This window comes from Martes martes (assembly GCF_963455335.1).
Source record: "Martes martes genome assembly, chromosome: 2".
Classification (NCBI taxonomy): Eukaryota; Metazoa; Chordata; class Mammalia; order Carnivora; family Mustelidae; genus Martes; species Martes martes.
The window spans coordinates 45601110-45627229 of record NC_137889.1 but is presented as its reverse complement, the minus strand read 5'-3'; the positions used below and the strand labels follow the sequence as shown (position 1 = coordinate 45627229).

The window sequence follows — 26120 nt, the reverse complement described above, 5'->3', positions numbered from 1 at the left end:
GCGACCAAGGTGGTACATGATGGGCTGAGGAAGTCTGGGGCATCAGTGGGGCCACAAGGTCACAATGGACCTTCATAAAAGCCTAGCATGCTAGCACGCATGGCGCAATCCTAGGTGTAATATGGGGATCTCGGTTACCTTCTCAGAAACTACCAGACCTTTTTTATGCATTAGGGTGTTCACAGAGGGGTGAGTACTTAGCCAAGATAGTACCCCTTCTAATTTGCAGAGTTGGGGTTTGAAGGTGATTTTGCTCTTTGATGCTGTTCTGTCTCTTCCGTTGCTCTGAAGTTTAGGCTAAGCCTCTACCTCTGGATTTTTCTCGTATGTTATGTTTCAGGAGATGTTACTTGATGTAAGAATCTATCTGAATCTCTGTAACGATATGCCATGGAATAATAGGGTTTGGATGGATTGCAAAGGCTGAGGAACACATTCTGTGGAGGTTGAGGGGAGGGAAATGCTGAGAATAACAAAGCCAGGGAGGGATCTAGGTCTTTGAGTAGGAGGTCCTCATCATCAGGAAGGGGAAGAATGAATGTCGGAACCGCTAGAACCAAGAGCAGAGGAAGTAAGCTAATGGGACTTCGGGGGTCACCGTCTCAGGACTAATTCCTAGAAGGTTAGGAATGTTAGGTCTTCCTAGCGTGTGAATGGCCGGCCACTGAGACCTGGGACCTTGCCTGGTGCCTGGCCCTGCAGGATCTCCTGCTGCGGCCAACTGGAGGGTGGTGGATCTGGAGCTTTTTGCTCTGGAGCAAGAGGGAGGAGGGTTGTGGTGGGGAGAGAGAGAGGGAGGAAACCTAACCTCATACCACCAACAAGAACCATATCAGCATTCAGAGAAAGTTGAAAGAAATCTTTCCGCTGGCTGGCTACCTAGCTCAAGGCTAACCACACTCTTAACACAATAATAAGTCAATCCTCACTGAATAATTAAATAGAGAGCCTTCATAAGTATTGACTTAATGTGACAGCAAGTCTATAGTGACTCGGGCTTTGCTTATGTAAACACAATCTCTTGTTCAGCTTACTTAGCAGTTCAATGAAATAGAACAGTCCTTCAATTAAAATCAAATGATGCATATGTTTAATTCTTTTCTCTTCTTACTGGGTAATAATAGGTTTGGAACCTAGGTGAAGGGATTGGGGGAAAAATGGAGAAAAGGATATCTGGCCATCTGCTTGTGTTTTCAGAGGACATGAAGGAGTATATCCAATGGTGGTCTTGGGAAGACGGATATGGTCTTGGCTTCCACCTCTGGAACCTAGGTGGGATACCCATCCAGACCCTCCTGATCCTCTCCCAAAGCGGCTTGGGTTGGCCATTGTGGTTGTCACCGCTGTGTCTTGATGGTGGTCTGGGTCTAGCTGATTGCTTCTGGTCAGTTGGAGGTACAGCCGCTCCAACCACAGCACTCACCAGGCCATTTCTTAAGGATGCTCTCAGGGTTCACCTGGAGGGGAGAAGGGGGTGCTGTGGGATCTCCAGGCTGGATGGCAAGGGGGGCCAAGGAGCAAGGTGGCATGCCACTGATTTCCTTGGGTGACGCCAGAGAGAAATAAACCCATTGAGTTCGTGGCTTCAGAAGGCTGGGAGACGGGGAGGGGCTGGTGGGTTGGGAAAAAGATGGAGGGTGATGGGGTGGGCTGCATGATGGAAGGGAAAACCTGTTGGCTTCGGAGCTAAGATTTGAAGCTCAGTCTTCCGGCCTTGCTGCTGCGATAGTAACTGAGTTAATTAACCTCTCTAGGTCTTTGTTTCCTTATCTGTGAAGCGGAGGTAATAATGCCAGCTTCAGAGAATTGTTGTCAGGGTAAAATGTGGGGATGTTAGTAGAAGTACCTTGTGTGACACTGTACAAATACGGGGGGTGCTTGTTAATAGGTCAGAGATGTTACGTGCCTGGGCCTGAAGGGAGCGGGCTCCTGCCTTCTGCACCGTGTTGCATGCTTGGGAGTGGATAGTGGGTCTTCTGATTTCAACAGCGGCGGCCGCAAGCTACGTGTCAGGCACCATCAAAGTCCTTACGTACATTTGCTCCTTGGACATCTCGTTCAATCTTTGCCATGGCCATATGAGGTAAATACTATCATTACCTCAATTTTCCAGTGAAGAGACGGAGGTTTAATGACCTCCTCAAGGTTACATAGCTAGTGAGTAGCTAAAGCCAAGCCTCAAACCTAGCCGGTAGGCGAGATGTCAGAAGTTGGACCTTAGGGCCGAGTGTGTTTCTGGTTGGGGTGGAGAGCGGCGAGGGCTCTTGCAGAATTCAGGACCTCCTGTGGTGGGGAGAGCCAACATTTCCACTTGTGGCAACCTGCACTGGGGTCATTCATGTTCGTGTCCAGAAGGGCCTGGTCTGCATTTCCCAGCCTGGCACCAGCTTCTGTCTCAGACCTGTAAGCTCCTAGTGTTGGAGATGCCCCGGAGTGAGGAGCTGGTTCTCTGGGGTGGTAGGTTTTCTCTGTTAGCCTCTTTGTCTTGGGACAGAGGGTCAGTTAAATTTGCTAATGCTCCTGGAACCAGTAATACTTTCTCTAAATGAAAGCTTAGAAACATCATTGTTTGTAATAACTCAGGATTCCTGAGGCCTCATTCAGTTACACTTGAAGAAATAATTACAATCTTAAAGCAACTTTATTAAAAGAGAACGTAAGGAACAGTGTCTTCTATTAGCATCTTTGGAATTTGCTTCTGGATCTCATTAGTTTGTATATTTACCATTTTCCCCCTGCTTTTGCAACCAGGGTGAGCAGACGGTATTGTCTCCTGATTTTTAATCCCTTCACGTGATTTCATGTTTGAATTTTCATATGTTGGCACAATCTACATCCTTGTCATTTTTAATAGCAATGCAGCTTTCTGTGGCTGATCCGTCTGAGCCATTCCCCTCTAGTGAAGCTGGGGAAAGGATCCAAGGCCAGGTCCATTTTCCTTCGTGAATTTTATTAGCATTTGTTTTCCAAAGCTCTCGCTAAGGTACTCCTGCAAGCCTGGCCCTTTCACATGGCTTAGCCAGACCCTTTGTGGGTTTGGTTTTTGATCTCTGTCCTTTTCAGTGTATGCCTTTTTGGTTGCTTTTAACTTGGACAGAGAAGAGCATATAAAATCAGAGAGTAAAGCTAAACATTAGTTTAAAGCTAAACATTAGTCAAGAATATTTCTGTTATAAGAGACAGAGCCCCAACTAGCTTAAGAAAATTACAAAGGAATTTATTGGCTTCCGGTAAAATATAGAAAGGGTGGGAGTATATGCCAGCATTCAGCTACAAAGAGGCCTGTCTCCATCTCTCCTTGTCTCTTGTTTCTGCTTCTCTCTGCAGGTTAGCTGGATGTTTATTCTTATTGTGACCGTGAGGCTAGAACTGTGGGCCCGATTCTTCTGGGCTCACATCTATGGTGCCTCATAACCAGAGAGAAAAGAATGTCCTTCCTTGCTGGCTCCATTAGGAAAACCTCAGGGAACGACCCTGTTGAGACTCGCCCGTGTTACCTCCTTATCCCTAAACCACTGGTCAGGGTGGCCGGGGACAGCCTGGGTCACGTGTCCACCTTTGGCCCAGGACGATAGAGTGCCATGGCTGACAGTTTTTACTAGAACTACCCGGCTGGAGGAAGAAGTCCCTTCCCTCATCCACCCCCAGGGGAGCTGCTATTCTGGGCAGATAGATAAATATTCACTGCACACTCGAAGAATAAACAGAAGGGAAGGAAGCCAGGTTGGGACTTGAGTTCATGAAATCAGTGGTGGCAGTGTCCTGGGAAGGACGGAGGATCAGGTTGTCCACGGTGAGCCCCGGAGGTGTCAGAAAGCAGCCACGTGGGTGAAATCCATTTTCCCCTTTCTCAGTGTCGCATAACATTGAACCTACTTAGGCAAGTCCTGCACTGCTGGAGGGGACCTCAGAAAGCCATTCCAGAGGCACTTGGGTCTATTAAAGTCATTTTCTCTGCATTCCCATAAATTGTCTATGAGGCCCATCATGAGTAATTTGCACTTCTTGGGAGCCCCTTTTCCCCTCCATGAAATATTCAAGTGCCCTGTTCGTTTGCATGAGGCAGGGCTGGTGGCTGCCTCTGGAATCATCATCCGCAGTGGTGGCTCGTGACAGCAGAGCCGGAGGAAAGACTGTGTCCTTGTTAGCAGGTGCCTGGTCTTGCTGTGCGGGCTGGCGGGCATATAGCTGTGTGGCCTATGTGTCAGAGCTGCCGTGGCCTTGCTGGGGAATACGTCTACTCTGTGGGATTGTTTCGAAAATTAATTGAGGGAGCAGTGTCTGGCACGTAATAGGTTCTCAATAAATATTAGCTTCCTTTTCTCCTTTTCCACTTCTATAGAAGACCAACAGAAACCTACTGGTTTCCATGGCAACAGCATAACAGGTATAATCTGATAAATGGGAACTTTGGGCACCTGACAAGCACTTCAGACCAAAAAGCCACATACTGGCCAGCATTGGAATGCTTTGGGATTCTGTGTAGCGATTCACCTTTTATTATGTTAGGGTAGATAGGTTTGAGAAACCATATGTGTTTGGGAAGGTATTTATACTTTGGATCAAGGGTGCTACAGGTGTCTGTAGTTTTTCTTGGCTAAGAGCAAAGTAGAGAGAAGAGTATATCCAAGTGTAAGTGTATGTCTGTGTAGGGATTGATGTACGTGTGTGTGTGTGTGTGCGTGCGCGCGTGCATGTGTGTATATGAACACAAGCATTCTTTGCCTCATCACCAAGAGCCTTCTCAGGTCGTGGCCTGAAGCGTTACTTTCTTCCCTGACTAGGTCACAAAGTGGGGATATTTATTTTTTTATTTTCTTGTTTACTTATTTTTTTAAAGATTTTTTTAAGATTTTTTTTTTTAAAATTTGAGAGAATGAGAGCGAGTAGGAGAATGGGGTGAGGGGCAGAGAGAGAGGCAGACTCCCCATCTAGCAGGGATTCCCATGTGGGGCTTGATCCTGGGACTCTGGGATCGTGACCTGAGCGGAAGGCAGGCACTTTACCAACAGAGCCACGCGGGCGCCCTGAAGGTGGGGATATTTACAGCTGAGACAGGGAGTGAGGTCTGAAGGGGCCCCAGAAGCCCCACTCTGCCGCCTGTGCCGATGGCCACATCCCCAAACGTCAGCGTGCCCCAGATTCACCGGGAGGGCCGGTGAGAGCATGGTGGCTGTAGGTCTGGGCTATGCCCGGAGAATCTGCATTTCTACCAAGTTCCCAGCGGATGCTGTGCTGTTGTTTGGTAGACCACACTCTGAGAACCAGCCCCTGTAGGGAGTCTACCCCACCGCTCCCGCTCCCGTCTGGGTGATTTCCGCTTGCGTGGGTTGATCTTTGCGCATCCGGCCTTGCCTCTTTTTCCCTCTGTGGGAACACATCTGCCTATCAAATAGGGTTGCCAGAGCTAACAAATAAAAATTCAGGCCTTGCATTCCAGATGAACGATGAAAACCCGCCTAGTATTAGTATTAGTTGTGTTCGGCTTAACATTAGTATGTCCCACATACTGCCTGGGGAAGACTTACACTAAAACATTCATTGTTTACCTGAACTTCAAATTAAACGGACATCCTGTATTTAATCTGGCAACTGTTTCATCAGGCTGCAGGTCAAGTGTCTCTCCGAGCTTCTCCTGCCGCTTGCCGGTGATTGAATAGGCTACAGCTGCTGCTGCGACCAGCCCACGGAGGGTCTGTGTTTTTCGGACAGAGCCACCTGCTGCACCCCAGCTCATTTGGCCGTCTTCACTTGGTCTCGCTGGGAGGGACTTGGCTGGTGTTCATATTGGTTCTCTTGCTGGCTCTCTGGGCTTTTCTTTGTCTCTCTCTTTCTCTCATGCTTCCTTTTACACCATCCTTCCTATGGGGATTCTTAAAGGTAGAAGTTTGCCAGGTGATGGGGGTGGGCCAAGGACAAAGTCTGTTCCTAGCCAAGAGAGCAGAGTCCAGAGAGCTGACCTCACGGTGTCTGCAGGGAAACGCGGCGGCAGGCCTGAGGATGGGGCAGGGAGCCCCAGCTGGCTGGCGGTGTGTTAGGAAGAGGATAACATTTGCCTTGGAGAACGAACCTCTCGGGGCTGGTGCGCATGGGGCCTGGAGCCCGCCTGTTGCCGGCTTGAAGGAAATTGACACGCCTTGGTCTCTGATGCTGACAGAGGGAGCCGCTGCCATGGACTTCAGCCTGCCTTGAGGGGCAGACAGAGTTGGAGCAATCAAAGGCCTTCTGGAGCCTTGGACGCGCCATCCTCCTAATGGGCCCCATTTGGCCCTCTCTCTTGCCAAGGCCACTTTGACGCCGGGAACGGAGAAATGCGGGAACAGAAGGCCTAGCCACGGCCCTTCCAGTAACCTGCCCCTCTGCTGGCTGTGGGGTCTGGGCCTATCTCCTCCCCTCCATGGGCTCTGCACGGAGCCCGTAGGCCTGCTTACAGGAAGTAGGCCATGGCCTTTGAGGGGTCTGGTGAAGGAGTTTTGTGCATGTTGTCTGGCTTCGGGGGCCTCTGTTCCTCTTCCTGTGTCCTCAGAGTGATGTGGAGCGTAGCGGTGGGTAGGGAGGCCGTCGTGCACCTGGGGCCAGCAGGGTGACTCAGGAGCCTCGTGGTAAGGGATGGGGGAGGGGCCATCTCTCCCGGGTTCCCTTTTATGGGAGGCAGACCCACCTCAGCAGGCTGAACAGGTATTTCTTCTTCTCCCAGACACAGGAAGTGCTGTTCCCTGTTTTCACTTGCTGGTGCTTGACAGGCATAGTGCTGGGGACAAGAAGTCTGGATAGAGAAGAAAGATAATGGGGCGCTCCTCTAAGCGCCCCAGCTGTCTAATGTAGCCCTGTGAGGGCAGGCACAGCTCACCCAGTTAGATAACTGAGGATGCTGTGCTCAGAGACATGACAGGGCTGCCCAAGGTCACACGGCCGTGAGTGAGAGAATGGCCACGGGCAGACACTCTCTCCTCTCCCGGCTGGAGCTGTCTTTTCCCTCACCTGGGGCTCCTTTACCTTCCAGTGCCTGGCTTCCCTTTCTTTCGTCTCTTATCAGTGGCCTTGTCTCTCTTCCTAGACAAGTCACATTCTCCTTTCTCATGCTTTGTGCCTTCTCCAGCCTCTGGGGCCTAGTGACATTCTGAGAGGCTTCATGGGTGGTGGGGTCAGGCAAGATCCTCAAGCTCACCGGTGCTGGTGAGTGGAAAACTCACCTTGTAGAAGGGGAGGAGGCCATGTGTGCCCATGTGGAGTGGAGCTGCCTGGGAGGCTCCCCTTAGGTCTCCTGGGGTGGGCAGTGCATCTCTCATCAAGTCCTGGGTCCTGGCCTGGTGGCCATTCTGTCCTGACCCCGGGAACTGGGATTTCCTTTCTGACGTTGCACTGACCCTCGGACCCTCCGTAGTCTGTCAGCCACATGGCAGGGGCTCAGTGTGTGTTTAGAGGAAGGATGAAGACATCGGTGAAGTCCACCACTCTGGGAATGTATGTTCCCAGAAAGGGCTTCCTGGGGAAGGGCTGCTGGGGGGCCTTGGGGAGGCACTGAGACGGAGTCAGGCTTAGCATGAACAAGTGGCATAGGAATGCACTCCGGTATTTGGGCTAAGAGTTGACCTGAATGCCTCTTTGGTAGGGAGGAGATGGAAACTAGGGCTTTGCTTGTTATCTAGCTTTCTTGCTCACACCACGCAGGGGCTCCACCCTGGCTTTATTTTTCTCCCCCACCCCCCTGGAAGAGCTCCTTAGCATTGGGCCTGACCATGTGCCCTTGGCTCCTTCTGGAGGGAGGCACTTGGCCAAAGTGAGCAGTGACGTCCCTAGAGGGACTGTAGGAGTTTCTCAGGGCCACTGTCACAAAGTCCCACAGGCGGGGAGGGTTAAAAGAGAAATTTAATCTCTCACAGTTCTGGGGGCCAGTAGTCTCAAATTGAGGAGCCGGCAGGGCCCTGCTCCCTCGAAAGGCTCGAGGACAGAATCTGCTCTGGCCCGTCTCTTCACTGCTGGTGTTGCCTGCAGTCCTTGCCTTCCTGGGCCTGCAGGTGCATCCCTCCAGTCTCTGCCTCCGTCCTCACATGCATTCTCACTATGTCTGTGTCCCTTTCGTCTTCTTATAAGGACAGCTGTCGTTGGTTTGAGGGCCCACTCTTTACCACTGTGCCCTCACCTCGGTCTCGCCTGCAGGGAGCTCACTCTGAAGTAAGGTCCCATCCCGGGTGCTGGGAGTCAGGACGTGCTTCAGCCCGCAGCATGTGCCTCCAAATCCTCTCCACCCAGTAAAGTCCCTGCCCCCGCCCCCAGGTCTCTGGGAGACTGGGGTGTGGGCAGAGGCCACCCCGCTCACACAGTCAGAGCACCTCTGCACACCTGCAGGGCGCACAGTAGGACACGCTGCTCCTTCCACTCCAGATCAAGTCTTACTCTGCAGAACCTGAAGCCTTGGTTAGAGACGCTGCTTCTCCCTGCTTGGAGGCTGGGTGGTGAGGAATAGAGAGTGTGTTCCTGGGTGGGAGTGAGAGGGAGGACACCCGCAGGTTTCCTTTGCTGCGGGACGCAGGATGTTGTCTGTGCAAGGACCCGTCAAGGGCTTCTGCCAGGAGCTGTGATCTCGGGCAATGGCTTCTCCAAGCCTCAGCTTCCAACTCCATAACGTGGGGCAGTAACAGCAGTCGCACGTCCCGTCTCGGAGTTCAGGTCTCAGTGTGGGTGAGGATTGAACGATAAACGGATGAGTGTGGAAGTGTCTTTCTGTCAGTCATTTTTTTATGGTGGGAAATTACACATTACATAAAGCGGACCATTTTATCCATTTTTGAGTGTGCAGCTTCCTGGCGTTAAGGATATTCACATCGTTGTGCAAACAGCAGCAGCATCCCTCTCCCTCTGGAGTTTTGTCATCTGCCCAGACAGTGAAAATGTCTTTTACGAAGAGTACTTTCTATTCACTGGATAACTAAGGAAACTGAGTGCCAGAGAAGGAAGGGTCTGCCCGAGTCACCCGCGAGTTAGGGGCACAGCTGAAGCGAGAACCCGGGGCCCTGGCCAGTGAGTATGTTGCTTGTCTTCCGTCTCCCGCAGCTCTGTGGGCTGCAGGGTCTGGGGATGCCTGAGCATCCCCGGGTTGAATTCCTCTGGGGAGCTTTCTCTCCCCCAAACCGCACCCCCCTGGGACAAACTGGAATGTGTCCCGTGATGGGACACATCCAGCTGTCTGCTCTGAGGGTGTTCCTCTCAGTCTCTTGTCTCTGCCTACCCACTCCTTTCTCAGACGGGACAGGGCTCCAGTGGAGGACCAGGACGGCCCAATTTGGGGCACCCTTTGGGATGGCTTTGTGAGGTATTGCATGGAGAGAGTGGGGGCAGGGCATCAAGGGCTGGGTTCTGTCCCTTCCTGTAGCTACCACAGCCTTCTCACGGATCATGTATTTGTTGAGGTCCTACTGTGTGCCCACTGGGAAAATACCAGTGAACAAGACCTTATTCCTCCCTGTTTAGAGCTGCTACAAGGCACAAATGGTATGATACTGGAGGAACCATTGGCAAAGGGCAATCACCTATAGGAAGTGATGACGGGAGGTGGGATGGCCACCCCCAGCCCAGGCTGATGGGAGCCAGGGTGCTGGGGCAGGTTAGACTGGGCTCCGTGGGCTCCGTGGGACCTTGCACATCAGGTGCTAGAGACACACTTGGGCCAGAGAGCGTCTGTCTTCAGGTGGATCAGGGTCGAGGAGGGAGGTGCCCAGGTAGTTATGAAGTAGTATTACAGGTGCCAACAGAGGGGAAGCGTGACAGTGGGTTATGTCGCCAGGGGAAGGAAGGGCTGATTCTGCCCTTGTGGGACAGAGAAGCAGGAGGAGAGCCAGCAGGGGAGGCTTTGCTCTGACCCGATTCAGAAGAGGCCAGTCAAGAAAGCCCATGGGTGTCTCAACCCTAGGGGATCTCTTTTTTTCACCTGCCTGGGGGCTGGCTCCTGTGACCCTCGGACAGATCCTGTGAGGGAGCAAGGCAGGGAAACTGTGTGAGTTTTACAGGCAGGAGGAGTGATGTGTTGAAGGCCTAGGACGAAGTCACCCAGGAGTGTGGCCAAGCAGAGAGCGAGCCCACTTTCCTGCCTTGGTCCAGGCATTCTTGGCAATCCCACTCCAGGTTCTGTCTGTGTTCCTCTGACTGAAAGATAACTTTGGAGCCTGCCATGCCTCAGCTGTGTCCCTGGCTCTCCAGGAAGTCCTGCCCTCAAGGAGCTCCCAGCCCAAAGTCCCTAGCGGTTTTCGTCCCCCTCCATGTTCATCCTCTCCACCTTCCTAGCTTCCTCCTGCCCTGGGGACCTGCAGGGAGGAGCCGCTTTGCCGCAAAAAAGGTGGGAAGACAGCCAGACTAAACCGTTCTCTCTGTTGGGTCTTCTCCTGACACCAGGTCCCGGCTGGCAGACTTCCACGCCAATTGTCGTGCCTCCTACCAGACGCTTACCAGCTGCCCTGCCGACAATTACCAGGCGTGTCTGGGCTCCTACGCCGGCATGATTGGTAAGCCGTCCCCGTGCACCTGGGCTCGTGGGGGCTCGTGGCTGCCTGCCCCCCATGGGCCCGGCTCAGGGCCAGAGGGTGGATTTGCGCTTCTCTGCTGTGGGAAACCAGGCCAGCCCTTTAGTGTGGGGCAGGGGGGCCCTGGGGATCTTATAAGCCTTTTGAAATGAGAAAGTAACATTTATTACATGGCTTGGACATTCCAGGTACTGCACTGAGCGGTATATGCGGATTGTCTTACTTTAATTCTCACAACAGGGCTTACTAGGGAGGGGTTGGTGTCCCCATTCTACAGATGGGGAAACTGAGGCTTAAAGAGCTCAAGTAACTTGCGAAGGTTCACCTGGCTAATAAATGTGGGCCCTGGGATCTAAACCCAGGATGCGAGCCTTAGTCTCCCTGGTTCTAGAATGCTCACTCTGCTTGCTGGAGAGGGCAGCTCTCTGTTGTGTCTAGGCCTGGGTCCCAAAAAGAAGGCTTTACTGTCCTCTCTCCTTTGCCTTCCCTTTTTCCCTGCCCAGGGTTTGATATGACACCCAACTACGTGGACTCCAGCCCCACAGGCATCGTGGTGTCCCCCTGGTGCAGTTGTCGTGGGAGTGGGAACATGGAGGAGGAGTGTGAGAAGTTCCTCAGGGACTTCACTGAGAACCCGTGCCTCCGTAAGTCCTCCCAGTCCCTCCCCATGGCCCTGATGTCCCAGAGGGGCCCCGTGTGTGACTGCCTTAGCCATCCCCTTCTTTCTCCACTGGGGTGCTCAGTGCTGGGGCTTCCCCAGCAACCTATAGAGACCTTGGAGACTCGTCCTCCTGAATGGTCAGGAGGCCAGCCTCAGTTTACCACTGGAGGCCTTGAACCTATGTCAAGTCAAGGTCAAAAGTTTCTGGTCTGTTTCCTTGACAGCTTCAGCCGGGTTTCTTCTCAGCATCTGTCACTCGTCCCTTTAAGGATACACTCCCCTTTCGAATTGGTGACTTTTCTTTTCAAGTCATCAGACTGCTATTCAAAAGGCTGGAGAGGGAGGCTAGTCACAAGTCCCTCCTGCTTGGATCTGCTCAGCCTGACAGCCTTGCCTTCCCTGCACTTGAAAATCCGCACCCCCCTTCCTCTGTCCTTTCTTCCTTCCCTCCATCTGTCCATCCTCCCTTTCTTTATAGCACTGGGGATTCAGAGAGATGAGTCACAGTGCCTGTCATTGAGAAGCTTGCAGTCTCACGGAGGCACACCATCGGGGGGTCACTGCGATCACAGGACGGGGTGAATGATGCTAGGGTGGAGGTCTGCGCCGGGCTCTTCAGGAGCTCTCCAGACCCTGGAAGCTTCTCAGAGTCTGGCCCATTGAGGGACAGTGGGCATCTGTCTGCTGATGAGGCAGGGGCATGCCAGTCAACCTTAGGCAGAAGTGGTTATAGGACCTGCAGACCCCTTTGTCTTGCTAGAGAGCGTGAGGATGCCTGGAGTTGCCTGGACAGGGACGGGGAGTCCTTCTCAAGAAGGGCCTTGCAGTCCTGACGATGTTAGGGTCTGGTGGTACTGCCGGTGGCGGAGGTGGTGGTACAGGCCACTGAAGGGGTGTCAGAAGGTAGCATTGTTCCAGACCCACTTGCAGAAGTCCCACTGCCTGTTCCTGGTGTGGGGCGGGTGGTGGGGATGTGGTTCTGACAGGGGGCCCAACGCAAGTGTGCTCAGAGGGCGGAGATGCTGCTCGCAGAGAGGACGGCGTGATTGAACTGGAACAGTGGTGGGGAGGAGGGGGAGAGAGGGAGTGGATGGATATTTAGGAGGTGGGCTTCCCTAGTGCAAGTGGGCAGTTAGGGAGGCGTAGTGGGGGACCTGGGTGGGAGAGTTGACCCCTCAAAGGGGCCAGAAAGCCGTGATGCAATGGGAGGGAGTGATGACTAGTTGGGGTGTGGATGTGATGACCTTGAGGTGCGTGTAGGACTTGGAGGTGGAGGTGTCTGTAGGCACTTCGTTCGAGGGTCAAGTCTTGGGGACAGGTTTGTCCGAGAGGGCCCACTATTTAGTCCTCAGTGCACTGGTGCTAATGGTGTGGGAGTGGGGGAGGCCACCCCGGGAGGAGGACTCAGTCTGGGGCTCCTGGAATGCCAGAAGTGGGACCCAGAACCATCTGAGGTAGTAAAGGAGCCAGGAGAACCTGTACGGGGGGGGGGGGGTGTTGTGGGGGATGGGAGGATTGGTGTAGGGGAGTGGTGCCCCGGAGAAGCCAGCACTCGCCGCCCCAGGCCCAGCCTGCTGCCTCCATCCGGGCTCCCCACATCCATTTCCCCTGTTCCCTTCCTCTTCCACATTTCTTTCTCTTGTGGTTTCTTGTCTTTTCCTCTTGCTGTTTTCTTCTCTACATGGGACATGTCAGTAGTGTCTGAAAACGAGCTCTGGGCAAGGTAAGTTTGGACAAGCCACAGCCTGTGCCTGGCTCTGGGTTGCTCTAGAGAAGGCAGCACTGAGATGTGAGCAGCAGCCCCTATTCCTCTGCGCCTACCTGCTCTCTCTCCCCACAGGGAATGCCATCCAGGCCTTTGGCAATGGCACAGATGTGAACCTGTCCCCCAAGAACCCCTCATTCCAGGCCACACAGGCCCCTCGGGTGGAGAAAGCGCCTTCTTTGCCAGATGACCTCAGTGACAGCACCAGCCTGGGGACCAGCGTCATCACCACCTGCACATCTGTCCAGGTGAGGGGGCACAGCTCTGTAGCCGGGGGCAGGCTGAGGGCCTAGAGAAGCACCACAACACCAGAGGCGGGGGTGAGACATTGGTGAACTGGGGGCCAGGGCCCGGGCGCATGAGTTCCTTCCTCTGGATTGGGACTCAAGGGGCCGGATGGAGCTGTTGAGGCTAGCTTTTTGTGCATACGTTCCCTGGGCATTCACCTTGCAAGCGCGAAGCACCTGTCCTATCAGAGGATTGTGCTAGATGCCCTGGGGCTCAGAGAGGGGTAAGGGTTGCCGTTCCGAGCCATCTGCTACTGACCAGGTATTGTGCTAGCACGTTCTCTACCTATTTCATTGCCTTTTCACACAGCAAGGTGTTGGGCTTCTTGTTTTACACACGGGAAATGGCCCAGGAGGGTTAGGTAGCACACCCAAGGTCACACAGCTGGTTAGTGGTAGAATAAGATTTCAGACTTACGTCAGACTCCAGAACCCTTGGTGTTCTTTTGCTTGTCCATATGTCCGTCCATCGATCCACCTAGCATGTGTTATGTACGCATCGTGTACAGGACTAATGGGAGAGGCAAGGGAGGCACTGATGAATGAAAAGGACACAGTCCTGGGTTTTGTGGCCCTTATGGTCTCATCAGGGGTCGAACAAATCAGTGAGCATTGGGCATGGACTGTGGTCAGTGCCACAACAGGGGACACAGGTGGCACTGTGGGGGCATGTCACAGGGCTCACCACTCAGCCTTTCTCCCGGCTGCTGACTGCTCTCAGGCCTTCATGCTGGTGGCTACAGTGGATTCTTTGCTTAGAAGGTTGGTTCCAGTCAGAACACACACACTCACACATATATCACTTATGCTCACACAACACACACACACACATACATACTCACGGACACTCACACAACACACCCACACACTCTCACCCCCCCACACACATATTCTCAGACACTTAACTTGCATATACATGTTCTCTCCCACATACTCATACACACACATACGCTTTCTCTCTCTCTCTCTCTCTCTGTCTCTCTCTCTCTCACACACACACACACACCCCCTACTAGGGCAGAGTGTACAAGAGGACCTCGTGCAGAATATTAGGGCCGAGGAAGGACATCAGTGAGCTTGAAGGTGGTGGGATATAGTTGGGGAGTGGGGTCCCGAGTTGCCCTTCCTTACAAAGGAGCAGTCCTGCCTGGTGAGGCAGGTCTGGAGGACCGGTGTATAGACGTGGGACTGTAGCTGACAGTGTCATACTGTGGACTTGAAATGTGCTACGAGAGCAAACCTCAGGTGTCCTCACCACAAAAAGGAAAAGAGAAGGCAAATGGTAAAGATATGAAGTGATGGTTATGTTGATTGGCTTGTGGTAAATAGTTCCCAATATGTGTATGCGTATCTTTCCCAGTATGTGTATACAGTCATCGGGTTGCACACTTTAAATATATACAGTTTTTTTTTTTTTTTTTTTTTTTTTTAATTTGTCAGAGAGAGTGAGCACAGGCAGAGAGAGAGGCAGGCAGAGGCAGAGGGAGAAGCAGGCTCCCTGCCGAGCAAGGAGCCCGATGTGGGACTCGATCCCAGGACCCTGGGATCATGACCTGAGCCGAAGGCAGCCGCTCAACCAACTGAGCCACCCAGGCGTCCCAAATATATACAGTTTTTGATGGTCAGTCATAACCTCAGTAAAGCTGGAAACTCCCCAGTGCCAGGATGAGGACTTGATCAGGGATGCGGCCCTGGGGGAGGCATTCCAGTGCCCTGGGACCCGTCGAACCACAGGAGCAGGTGCGGGTGCCTGTCCTTGTTGGGAAGCCCAACCCGCTTCCCTCCTGGTGGGTTCCTCTGTGCTGTAACGGCTGACCTTCAAATACCCGCGTGTGGGACTCAGCGTGGGCCCTTCCGTGCCCTGCGGCCCTCCACGAGGTCACCCCTCTGGATCTGGGCTGAGGGGTTCGTGTCACCCTTGGGCAGGTCCTAATTACACTAGCCATGCTCGAGTGGCTGCTGGAGGGGGCTCGGGGGCCTGCCCCACAAGTCCCAGCTCAACTTCATGCTAGAACGGAGGCGGGCAGATCCCTGGTCAGGGCTGGGCCCCCTGTCACTTGACCGGACACCGCCCTGGCCCCCTGTCCATCGGGGCACTGTCGGCTTCCCTGAGCCCCTCGGGGCCGGCTTGCACGGGGAGATGCTGACTCAGCAGGTGGCTGCTGACCTTTCCCAGGATGTTTGCTGTGACTCACTCACCGTAGGTATGGAGGAGCTCAAGGCCTGTTAGGTGTTAAGGATGTCGGGGGTGGAGGGGGGCTGGGCAGGGGAAGCTGACTGGTTGGGGGCTCCCCAGGCCTGGTCCCTATAACCGCCCACTCACAGTCCAGTGACTAAGTCCCTGTGGGCAGGACAGCAGAGAATGGGTGTTCCAGGAGGAAAGGAGGAGATGCAGAGCCTCAGGGTGGGGTGGGGGGACTAACTGTCACGCCTGGCTCCTTCTCATGGGGCCCAAAGGAGGAGGGCCCTGTTTCTGCTTTTACCAGTCCTCAGTGAGCACCTACTGCTGTGGGCCAGATGCTGGGAGGGCAGAGTGAATAACCCCCTCTCTGCCCTCCTTCCCGCTGGAGGCTGGTGTGGGTGGTTTGTCCCCTCCCCCGCTCATGCCCTCTCCCTCAGCTCTGCTGGCTTGGAAAGGCTCCATGGTGGCCTCTGTGGGGGCTTTGAGGATGACAGCCACCCATAGCTACACACCTCCCTGTGTGAGGGCAGCAGAGGCAGAGGCCAGGGTGTGTGGCACACACCCCCTGGAGAAGGAGAGGCAAGGTCACTTTACCTGTTTCCATCTTCCTCCCCATCAACAGGCGCAGGCCCTTGGGGAAGCCTTAGGGACCCCCTTCACTGACGGAGATGGCAACCAGTTGGGGACCCACATAAGTGACTGGATGTTAGGACCAGAGGGCCTTCTGAAATCTCCTTCTCAAACCCCAAAGGATGGCAGCTGGGCAAGGACAGTGACTTGTCCAGAGCCCCCCACCTGCAGCTCCTGGACAGTGTCCCCCGGCTGTACTCTGTGGGCTCTGCCTCCAGATCAGCTCCCCAGAGGGCTTTCCCATGGTGTGGGGTGGGGTCTGCAGCCTGAAGAGCTCTTGTCCATGTCAGGGTGCCACTGAGCAAAAACATGGGTGTCCACAGAGGAGCCAGGAGCTAAGAGGCCCCCAACTTGACCCTGTGTCTGCGCGTCCTGGATGCTGTTTTGAGTCCTATTCTCATATGCTTCCCCTCCTGGCTGTGGCCCCATTCCAGGCAGCCCTGCCAGCCTAGAACTCTCTAGAACTTGGAGAAAGCGTGGCAGGATCCACAACATGGTTCCTCCCTGTCCCTTCTGGTCTTGCCTCTATGTGTGCTTCCACACACCCCTGTGTGAGTTCCCTCCTTGATCTGAAGCCCAGCCAGCCTGTCCCCCGGGGTCAGCCTGAGGACTGTGGTGAGCAAGATGCCGGCCCGTGCACTTGCCAGTCCCTTGCAGTGAAATGCCTACTTCGATTCACCTTCTGGGGTGTTCCCCTGACTCTGCTCCTGCCTCGCCTCCCTTGAGCCCCCCTTATGATGTGTTCTGCTCTCTCTCCCGTGTACGCGTCCCTGAGGGACAGAGGCTGCCTCTCACCTTCTCCATTGCCCTGTGTACCCCAGCACTCAGTGCGTGGTGCTGAGCAGGTGCTCCAGAGAGGCTGAGGGAAAGAACCCAACCCCAGTTCGTGGGGCTTAGTGGAACTTCCCGCTCTCCATTCTAGAACAGGCTCTGTGTGCTTTCTTGCTTGTAGGCACTCTGTCTAGCTAACCTCCTTATGGCGGCCGTCTGTGTGCCTGCCATGAGGGTAGGGAGGTGAAGCAATCTTTCTGAGGAGGACCTGTGAAGAGTGTCCAGAAGGCTCTTCTGTCACGTGATGGGGCCTGGACCAGGGTGGTGCCATGCGGATGGGAGAGGCGGGGAGATTGGCTGTGGGCTCTGGCTTTCTCTGCTCACAGTTTGTTTCTAGTGTCCTTGGTGTTCTGTGGTTTCCTCTGGGCCAGTTTGCAGGGACCCACGAGATCCCCTGGACTCTCACCTTTCCTGGGGCTGCAGGGCCCTGACAACAAAGTCTCCTCTGATCTTTTTGTCTCTTCCAGCCGGTTTTTGCTCTTACCGTTGGTACTTCCCATCACATGTGGGGGCATCAGAAATGTAATTGGAGGGGGTGACCCAAGCCCCCCTCCCCACATACCTACAAGGGCCTCAGCAGCCCGCAGATGCTTTTGTCTCCTCATGCTGCCAGAATGGACCTCTCAGCCAGTGCCCAGCTCTGCGGGCATCAGAGTGGGAGGACTGAGAGGTCTGGCCATGGTCCGACAGTTCCGATGTGCAAATACGGCTTGTTTCCGAGCTCTGAAAGACTTGAATGCATTCCTGCTTTTCTTCCCTTGCTCTGGCTCCCTTGGAGTCATTTATTTATTTGTCCACCAGGACCTTTATTCACTTATTCAACATGGATCCTCACTGCATGTTACTCTGATCCAGGCTCCGAGGCTGCCCAGCTCACTGGGCGAGGCGAGGGCCTTGGTTCCACACTGCAGGACGGGTACGAGGCCTGCTCAGGTAATTGGGGGAGGAGGCCGTCGGCACACCAGGGAGGCTGATGAAGGGACATGGGATCCAGAGGAGGGAGGGCTGCTCTGGACTGGGAGTGGAAGCAGAGGACTCACGGGCCGAGTTCACTCTGCTGCTAGGCCTGGAAGAGCAGGGAGGGCTGAGTGTGTTGGAGTGGAGTTGGGGTGGGGTGGGTGAGGACGTCAGGTGGAGGGGCACGTGGGAGCAAGGGCGCGCAGTCCGCATAGTGCAGGACGGGGCCAGTAGGGAATCTGGCCTGTTACCTGTTAGATAAATCAAGCTTTATTGGCACACAACCACACCCCATTATTTACACATTATCCATGTGCTATGGGAAGAGCTGCTTAAAATACTCATGAACCAGGCCCTTTGCAGAAAATGTTTGCTTGCCCCCTGGTCCGGAGGAACCGCGGGCCCTGGTTTGGGGGAGAACACCAGGTATTTAGATAGGAAGGTTGGGTGGGAAGACAATCTTTTGATCAAGCTGCAGTGCGGAGTGTGGAGGGGCCTCTGAGGGCCTTTGGCTGGGGAGAGTGGTGGTGGGAGGATGAGCTCTGTAGTCTGGGAAGACCTCCACCTGGGACCGCAGGTAGACATTGTTTAGCAAGGGGGAGACACCTGTGGACCTGTTTGCTTTTTGTCAGTGTTGATAGTCATAGGCAGATGGGAGGGCTAGATGGGGTGGGGGTCATGGTGAGGAGTGGAGGGGAAGAGGCGTGAGTTACCAGGTGGGCCTATCAAAGGGGAGGTGGCCAAGGACACTGAGACCTGGGACCGGGGCCAGGAACAGAAGCAGAGGACGCAGTGTTCCTATGGATACAACACTGGACTTGGTCCCTGGCCCCTAGGCCAGACGGGCAGGGCCCTGGGACTGCCAGACCCAGCTTTGGAAGCGGGGACAGAGGTGGGCAGGGCAAAAGAGAAAGACAGTAATTCCTTCCAGCTGCCTGGGAAAAATCCCTCTGGGAGAAATTTCTAGAAGGATCAGCTTTGCCTTTGATGCCATTCTCCCTCTGTGTCTGAGCCCCTTCCCCCGCTCCGGTCCCCCAGTGCCACCTGCTGCTCTCATCCTTCTGGAGGCAACCCACACTACAGCCAAGGGCACAAAGTCTCTGCCCCCTGCCGTCCTTGCAGCCTAGACCTGTGCCGTTTGGGACACAGTAGCCCCACAGCCCCTGAGCTGGCCTTGAGGAGAGAAGAGGCTCAGAGATGGAGTGGGGGCAGGGCAGGGGTTGAAGCAACTCACCTCTGTTCCCCTAAACTTGTTCCATAGAAGTCCAAGAAAACTGGGTGAGGTGGGTGTCACGGGCAGCTTTGGTGGAGCCCAGCCTCAGAGGGCAGCCTGTAGCCTGGCAGATTCGGGGAGGGAGCAGCCTCTCCTGCTCCCCTTTCCTGAGCTGGCCCTGAGGTGACTTGTGTGGATGTTTATTTCTCTCACTAGGGCGTGAGCCGCGCTGTGAGTCATTCATCTTTGGAACCCCTTGCAGGAGCCGTGGGGGAAAGTTAATAATGGGCGAGAGAGGCAGTGGATCTGAGCCACTGGTCGTTTGGCCGTTAGGTAGAGGAACCTTCTCTCTGCGCCTTGCCCACAGGCTGCTTTCAGAGAAGGTCAGCTGGTGGGCAAACTCCTGTATGGTTCTGTGTGGCCAGGGCTGGGTGAAGGTCTCAGGGTGGCCCCTGGGGAGATTGCTGCAGCCTTCAGCGTCTGTTCTGTGTCTGCTGGAAGTCAGGTGCTCCTGGCCAGCTCCTGTGTTTTGCTTCTCTGGTTGTCAGTTAGGGCAGGGGTAGGCCCGGGCTCCAGCTGGCCCGGGCTCTCACCTCTCAGCCCCATCCTGGGCCTGGCCTGCCTTCCTCGGAGGCCCTGCCTTAGGATGCAGAACCAAGCTTGGCTCAGCCTCACGCCTTGTGGAATTAAGGAGCCCTTATGCGGGTGCGGGGTCCTGTTGGGCCGTGTGCCCTGTCTCATATAATCGTCACCTTGGGTCAGCGAGGTGCATTGGTCTCGCCCTATTTTATAGATGTCGAAATTGATGTCACAGGAGATGAAGTGACTTGCCTGGGTCTCCGGATGATCACAACTTGAGTCCGGGGCTCTGGCCTCTCAGGCTCTTCCTTCCTCGGATCCAGGAGTGGTCCTGTGGGGATGAACACCAAGGATTAGGACCCTTTGGCTTAACAGGGAAAGGCTGGATGGGTCTGTGAGGACAAAAGTCTGTGAGCCAGATCTCCGAGCACCCGGAGGAAGTACTTGAGGACAGCAGGAGGAAGCCCCGGATGTCACCCTTGCGTTCAGTACACGTTCAGTTCAGTGCGTGGCCGGCGGCCCCGGAGCCTGCCGGACTGACTTGTCATTGATTCAGAGAGACTTAGGTCCATGCTGTGGATGACGGATGCCCAGTGGGTGATGTGGGGCAGGCCTAGGGGTCCTAGCCCTGGCCTTCATGGAGGCCAGTCCTCTCACACCAAAGTCCTTGTGGCTCCTGCCAGGGGCCCCCCTGGGGTTGGATTGCCTGGGGGCTGGCCCCGGGGAGCTGTGCCCCTTTCTCCTGTTAATGCGGGTGTGAGGAGAGGATGGAGACATTTCTTGGGCAGCTTCCTCTCCTCCTCTGCACCCCCCCCTCCTCTCCATTCAGTGCCTCCTTTATCCCGTCCTGTCCCGCCGTCTTCCACCTGCTCCTCCCTGTCCCCCTCCACTGCCCCATTCCCTGCTGTCTCTGCTCCTTGGCTCCTTCTCTCTACTCTCTTCCTCTCTCCCTGACTTCTTTCCTCCTGCTCCTCCCCCACTCCGTTTTCCTCAAATATTTAGGCCCAGCCCCCTCTCCTCTCTGCTTTTAAGAGGAACCTGTGGGGTCCACTCCTTCTGAGGGGAAGCCCAGCCGTAGGCCAACAGCTGGCTGCAGGGTGTCATTCAGTTCTCACCCCCTCCCCATGGGCGGAGCCTGTGGTGTCCCCATGCTCCTTTGTTTGCCCGGTAACCTGGGGTGCTGCCCTCCAGAGCCAGTGGGGGCCGCACCTGTGCCAAGGACCCTGAGAGCTGGCGTCCCATTGCAGAAGCCTCAGAGGTCACTTAGTTCAGTTGTTTTCTCAAACCTTATTTTTTTTTTTAAGCAGTATTAGACTATTTTTTAAGATCGGTTTTGCATGTAACTCCAATGCATAACACCAAAACAGAGTTAGTTTGGTTGGCGTGGGGGTGAGGACGTGGATCCTGACTGACTGATTCTACGCAGGTTGCCTAGTGAGTGACACTGGGGGAGGGGACGCACTGGAAGAGGACCTGTCCTGGAGGGGACAGAGGCCTGCCAGACCACCGAACCAGTGACAGCAGGAAAGAACTCGGGGTGGCGGGGGCGGGGGGCTGCTGGGCCACATGGCACAAAATGCCACAGGTGCTGCGAGTTGCTCAGGGGGCTGCCCGAGGGCAGATTGCTGAAGAGGAGGCCAGTTGGATGGAAGACTGTGGTGACAGCACAGCCCCTAGGCAGGATGGGCAGGCTCTGTCCCTCAGTGGCCTCCCACCGCCCTGGCTGGAGCTCTGCTTGGTGGGGGTGGTAGAATCCAGTCCTTGGGTTCCGAAGGGCCCCACAGAGGTGGGGGGCTTGGCCGGGCTAGATCTTGGCAGCTGAAGTCGCCGGCACTGTAGCCTTGAATGAGATCTTCCTGGGTCAGATCCCCGGTTCCTTTCCTTTCCTGCTTGTCGTCACCGTGCTCATGTCTCCACTGTTGGTAGAGACCTTGATTTTGGCTGGCCTCTGTGTGACAGCTGGGGTCCTGTTTAGCTGACCAGATGCCCTGGGTGGTAGATTGCCTGTGATGTTTAAGGGATTATTGATACTTCTGGCCAAGAGCAGCAATTTAGGAATAATTTCTTGGGCATCCCAGTGCTTTTGGTGGCCAGAGCTTCTCCGCAAGGGCCTTGGGAACCAAGCTGTTCGAAGCCAGGGTAGAAACACCATGTCCCCCAGCTGGTTCCCATGGATCATTATGATGACGGTAACAAAGGATGGTTATTCCTACACACTCTCCGGTCCTGCATCCAAGCAGTTATGCCAGGAGCAGAGAATCCTGGAATCATCAGCAAGCCAGCCTTCCTTTCAAAAGCCAGCCTTCCTTTCTCATTCCTTGCGTTGGCCGCTGAGCTCCCCCAGGCCGCACATCTGTTTAGGGTGCATGGCCAACACCTGGCCCTGTGGCCCATGTCTTCCTCACCGGCACCAGTGGCAGACATCATTAATCAATTACAGTTCTGTTTCCCACAAGCCCAGACAAGAGCTCATGATCTTCTTGGAGCTGGCACTTGGATCCCCGTTGTGCTCTGACATTCATTCATTGATTCATCCTTTCATGCATCTAGGAGAGCATTCACTGAGCTGGGGTGATGAACCAGACACTGCCCAACGCAAGGAAAAGAAGCCGTGGCCCCTGCCTTGTCAAAGAGCTCTGAGTATAGTTGACAGACATGCAAATGGTTTATTAATACCTAATGCCTTAAGTTGGGGAGCAGAGTTAGGAATCTCTTCTCCAGGAGCCCAGGGGAGACAGGACCTAAGTGCTGATGGTGTGAAAAAAGGCATAAGGGTCTTTTTGCTGCTTGCGATTCAGCCGGTATCTTCTCACACACCCTGTGCTTAATGATGCCAATGGTGGATGGCAAAGTCATGTGTTATTTGGTCTTGTTCAAGTCCTGGGACGAAGCTCGGCCAGAGAGCCAGCTCTGGTGGCCTGTCCTTACTAGCACCTTCTCTTCCACAGGAACAGGGGCTGAAGGCCAATAACTCCAAAGAGTTAAGCACGTGCTTCACAGAGGTGAGTGAGGGGCAGCGTGGGGGCGGGTGTGGGGGCCAGAGGCGGGTGTTTCCCAGGTGAGTCTCAGACTCACTTGCATAGGCCGGGCTCGTTGAGCTCTTGGTCTAGGCTGGGGTGGGCACTCACTGCTGGGGGTGCAGGCAGGGCTGCAGCCGGGGCCCTGGGCCGTCTCCTTGGGTGAGACACAAGCAGCTGCTCTGAGCAGAGGCCCTCTCAAGCCTTCCTGACTCTTTCGGACATGTGTCTGCATCTGCTCTCTGCTGGTTTTGTGATATTGAAGAGCTAGAGAGAGGTAAGGAAGCTTCAGCTTCTAGAGGAGGGGAGAGCTCAGACAGAGATATGGGCAGGGAAGCTTCATGGAGCAGAGGGATTCAAAGAAATTTAGGATCGGGAAGAACAGAGCTTCCCCACCTCTCCCTTCCCCTTTCCACTCTCCACTCCCCTCTCCTCCCCTCTCCCCTGTCCTCCTACTCCCCTCTCCTCCCCTCCTTCCTCTCTCCTCCATTCCCTCTCCTCTCCTCTCCTCTCCTCTCCTCTCCTCTCCTCTCCTCTCCTCTCCTCTCCTCTCCTCTCCTCTCCAGGGTGCTTGTGGACCTTGGGAACTTCAGATCTTAGTACTATACCCCCTCCTCTCTGGTTCATAGACCTCTGCCTCACTTGGCAGCATCAGCCCATTTTCCTGGGGACTGCTGGCACTGCTGCCCGGGCTCCCGGAGCCCAGGGTTCAGGTCAGCTCCGTGGAAGCCCGGCTCCGTCTCCAGGCGAGCACAAAGCAGGGCCCCTGGGTGGACCCGGGAGAGCAGGGGATCAAGGACTCTACTTCTTGAGTCCTTTTCTTTGCCTGACCCCAGACCTGCTGACTCATTTGGTTTTCTGTCCTCTGTTGTGTCTTTGCTTCTGCCCCCCCACCCCTCCTGTGTGCCTGACTGTAGCTCACGACCAATATCATCCCAGGGAGTAACAAGGTGATCAAACCTAACTCAGGCCCCTGCAGAGCCACACCGTCGGCTGCCTTGACCGCTGTCTCCTTCCTGATGCTGAAGCTGGCCTTGTAGGCTCTGGGAATCAAGTTGGGAGATTTCTGGAAACTACACAGATGAGACCACCCACCAGGCAAAATGGAAACACACACAGACACACACACACCTTGCAAAAAAATTTTCTTCCCCACCTTGTCTCTGAACCTGTCTCCTCCCAGGTTTCTTCTCTGGAGAAGTTTTTCTAAACCAAACAGACAAGCAGGTGGGCAGCCTGAGAGCTGGCCCAGAGGTCCCTCGGCAAGGGAAACCCAGCGCTAAGGAAGGGCGCAGAGGTCTAGAAATGCCCTTCGCTTTCTCCTGGTGTTTTCCTCTCTGGATCCTGCTGACGTAAGAGACCAAGATGACACCCCTGAAGCCCAAGGGACTCGTGGCTGTGCTGATACGAACTGGGAGCAGGGTGGCGGCCCTTCTCCAGCTACCTACACCGGGGACCTGCGGGGGGCCTGGCAGAGGGTGTCGGGGGGTAGGGCAGTGAAGCTGCCCGCTGGGGGTCCCACCGGGTCCCTTGGTACCCCCACCGGGCTTCGAGGATGGAGTTGATTTCACCCTCTCTGTCTGCGGGGTGAGTGGATCTGCGTCTGACCTGGGAACCCCCAGCAAGGCCTGGGGAGGGCATGGCACTGGGCTCCCCGATGTGACCTGGAGGGGGGTGGCCAGGGCCAGCTCCGGGGGGCTTGGGAACTCAGCCCTCCTGGGACATCTCCTGGGGCAGAGGGAGCAAAGCTTGGGCACCAGCTCAAGGCTGCTGCTTCCCCCTTGGTGGCAGGAATTTTGAAATCAAAGAGAAATGATCCTTTGTTGGCTCTTTTGGTTTCTTGTGGGTCCATTTGGTGGGTTTCTCCCTCCTCCCCCACCCTAGGGAGAGGGGGCCCTGAGAGGGGCAGAGAAGAGCACGGTGGGACGCCTGCCCGCCCCATGCTCTGGTGGCTGCAGCTCTCTCTTCCTCTCGGCTCCCTCTTTCTCTTTTCCACGTTCTCTCCTCATTTCCCCGACGAACGCCAACTCTATGTACATAACACGCCTCCTTTCTCAACATATATGTATATACACATCCATATACATATATTGTGTGGTTTCCCCTTTTTTTCCTTTTTTTAAGAAGCAAAACTATGGAAATAATACCCCAACAGATGAGCGAAAATGTATTATTGTAAAGTTTATTTTTTTTAATAATGTTGTCTATAATGGGAAAAAAAAGGAGATCGACTCCCTGTGTCTCTGCCCCCGTCGGGCTGACTGGGCTGTGGAGGGGGGTTCCTGATCCGTATTCATACTTAGCCAAGGCTCCAATAAACATACTAGGAAGCAGCTCGCCTTCTGCCTCACTCTGGGCGTGCCTTATCCCCCTGTTTTGTTCTTAGCCCAGTGCCGCCCCTTGGCCGCTTACCTGGGCTCTTGGCGGGCCTTGGGGAGGGTGTGTGCATGTCTGTGCGTGTGCACACGTGTCTCCATCCGTCCTGTGTCTTTGACGTGGGTGGTGGAGCTCCTTTAGGAGATGGTTTTCCACTTGGTGGATCTCGGCATCCTGGCCGGGCTGAGCCTGCTGGGCCCTTCTGCACCCGTCCTCTCCTGCCTCCCCTTACCGGTCAGTGCCAATGTGCTTTGGCCCCAGCCTTAAGAGAAAGAACGCAGTGGTGGGGATGGAGGGCCAGGAGACAACTTGACCTTGATGCCTTGGGTCTGTTTGGGTTTTAAGGCTGCCTGGGTGGTCTTATTAAGTGGTCCTGTTGGTGGTATCTTCCCACTGGGACTCCTGGCTTATGAAAGGTATGTGATTGTGAAGGTAGGGATCCGGCCTTCTGGGTCAGCCACTGCTGGCCTTACTCTGGGTAGAGGTGGCCGTGAAGTTTATTTGGGAATCCATGTTCTTTGTGAAGAGCGAAGACTGGTTAACTTAAAAAGCTTTGGGGGGAGAAGGCTCACAGAACCAGTGGAAGGTGGGGGGACCAGGGGAGCCTAGGGCAGGAACCAAAGGACATCTGGAGGGACAGAAGGCATGATCTGTGGGGTCAGCATGCTGCTGCCTCTGGGATGAAGGATCACCAAGTGTCGCTCAACTGGCTGCACTGGGGCCTTGTGCCCACCTCCTGCTGCCCTTTGGTGGGAGAGGAGAATATGTCATGTCTGGCATTCCTAGTGTGATAGAAGCTCTTGGCCTTGCATAACGAAGGAGAGGAAATCTCCCAAAACGAAACGGAGGTGCCATTAGGAAGGAGGAAAGGTCGTGGGGCAGCTTTACACTGCCTGAAAACCTCTCCCTTTCCAGGTGTCACATAGCTGAAATTTTACTATTAAATATTCATTCCTGTGGTTGGGATGATTCCTGTTCTCCGTGATCCTCTCAAAATATGTGAATAAAACTGGGAAGAGCAAAAATGTTACTACCTTAATGGTAAGTAGTTTAATGGTCTGAATGAATCTCAGTTAACATTTAGACATTTGGACCTAGACATTGA

At 54.6% G+C, this 26120-nt stretch overlaps 1 protein-coding gene across 1 annotated transcript in view; it reads left to right on the top strand.

The window, feature by feature from the left end:
* The window catches only part of GFRA2 (GDNF family receptor alpha 2), an 83978-nt gene extending 59007 nt beyond the window's left edge, over positions 1-24971 (top strand). Inside the window, exons 5-9 of the mRNA XM_080831004.1 lie at positions 10390-10499; positions 11021-11161; positions 13019-13191; positions 22571-22624; positions 23557-24971. Of these exons, the coding sequence (XP_080687130.1) occupies positions 10390-10499; positions 11021-11161; positions 13019-13191; positions 22571-22624; positions 23557-23679 (601 nt within the window). The 3' untranslated portion in view covers positions 23680-24971. The remainder of the gene's footprint in view (positions 1-10389; positions 10500-11020; positions 11162-13018; positions 13192-22570; positions 22625-23556) is intronic.
* Positions 24972-26120: the final 1149 nt, after the last annotated feature.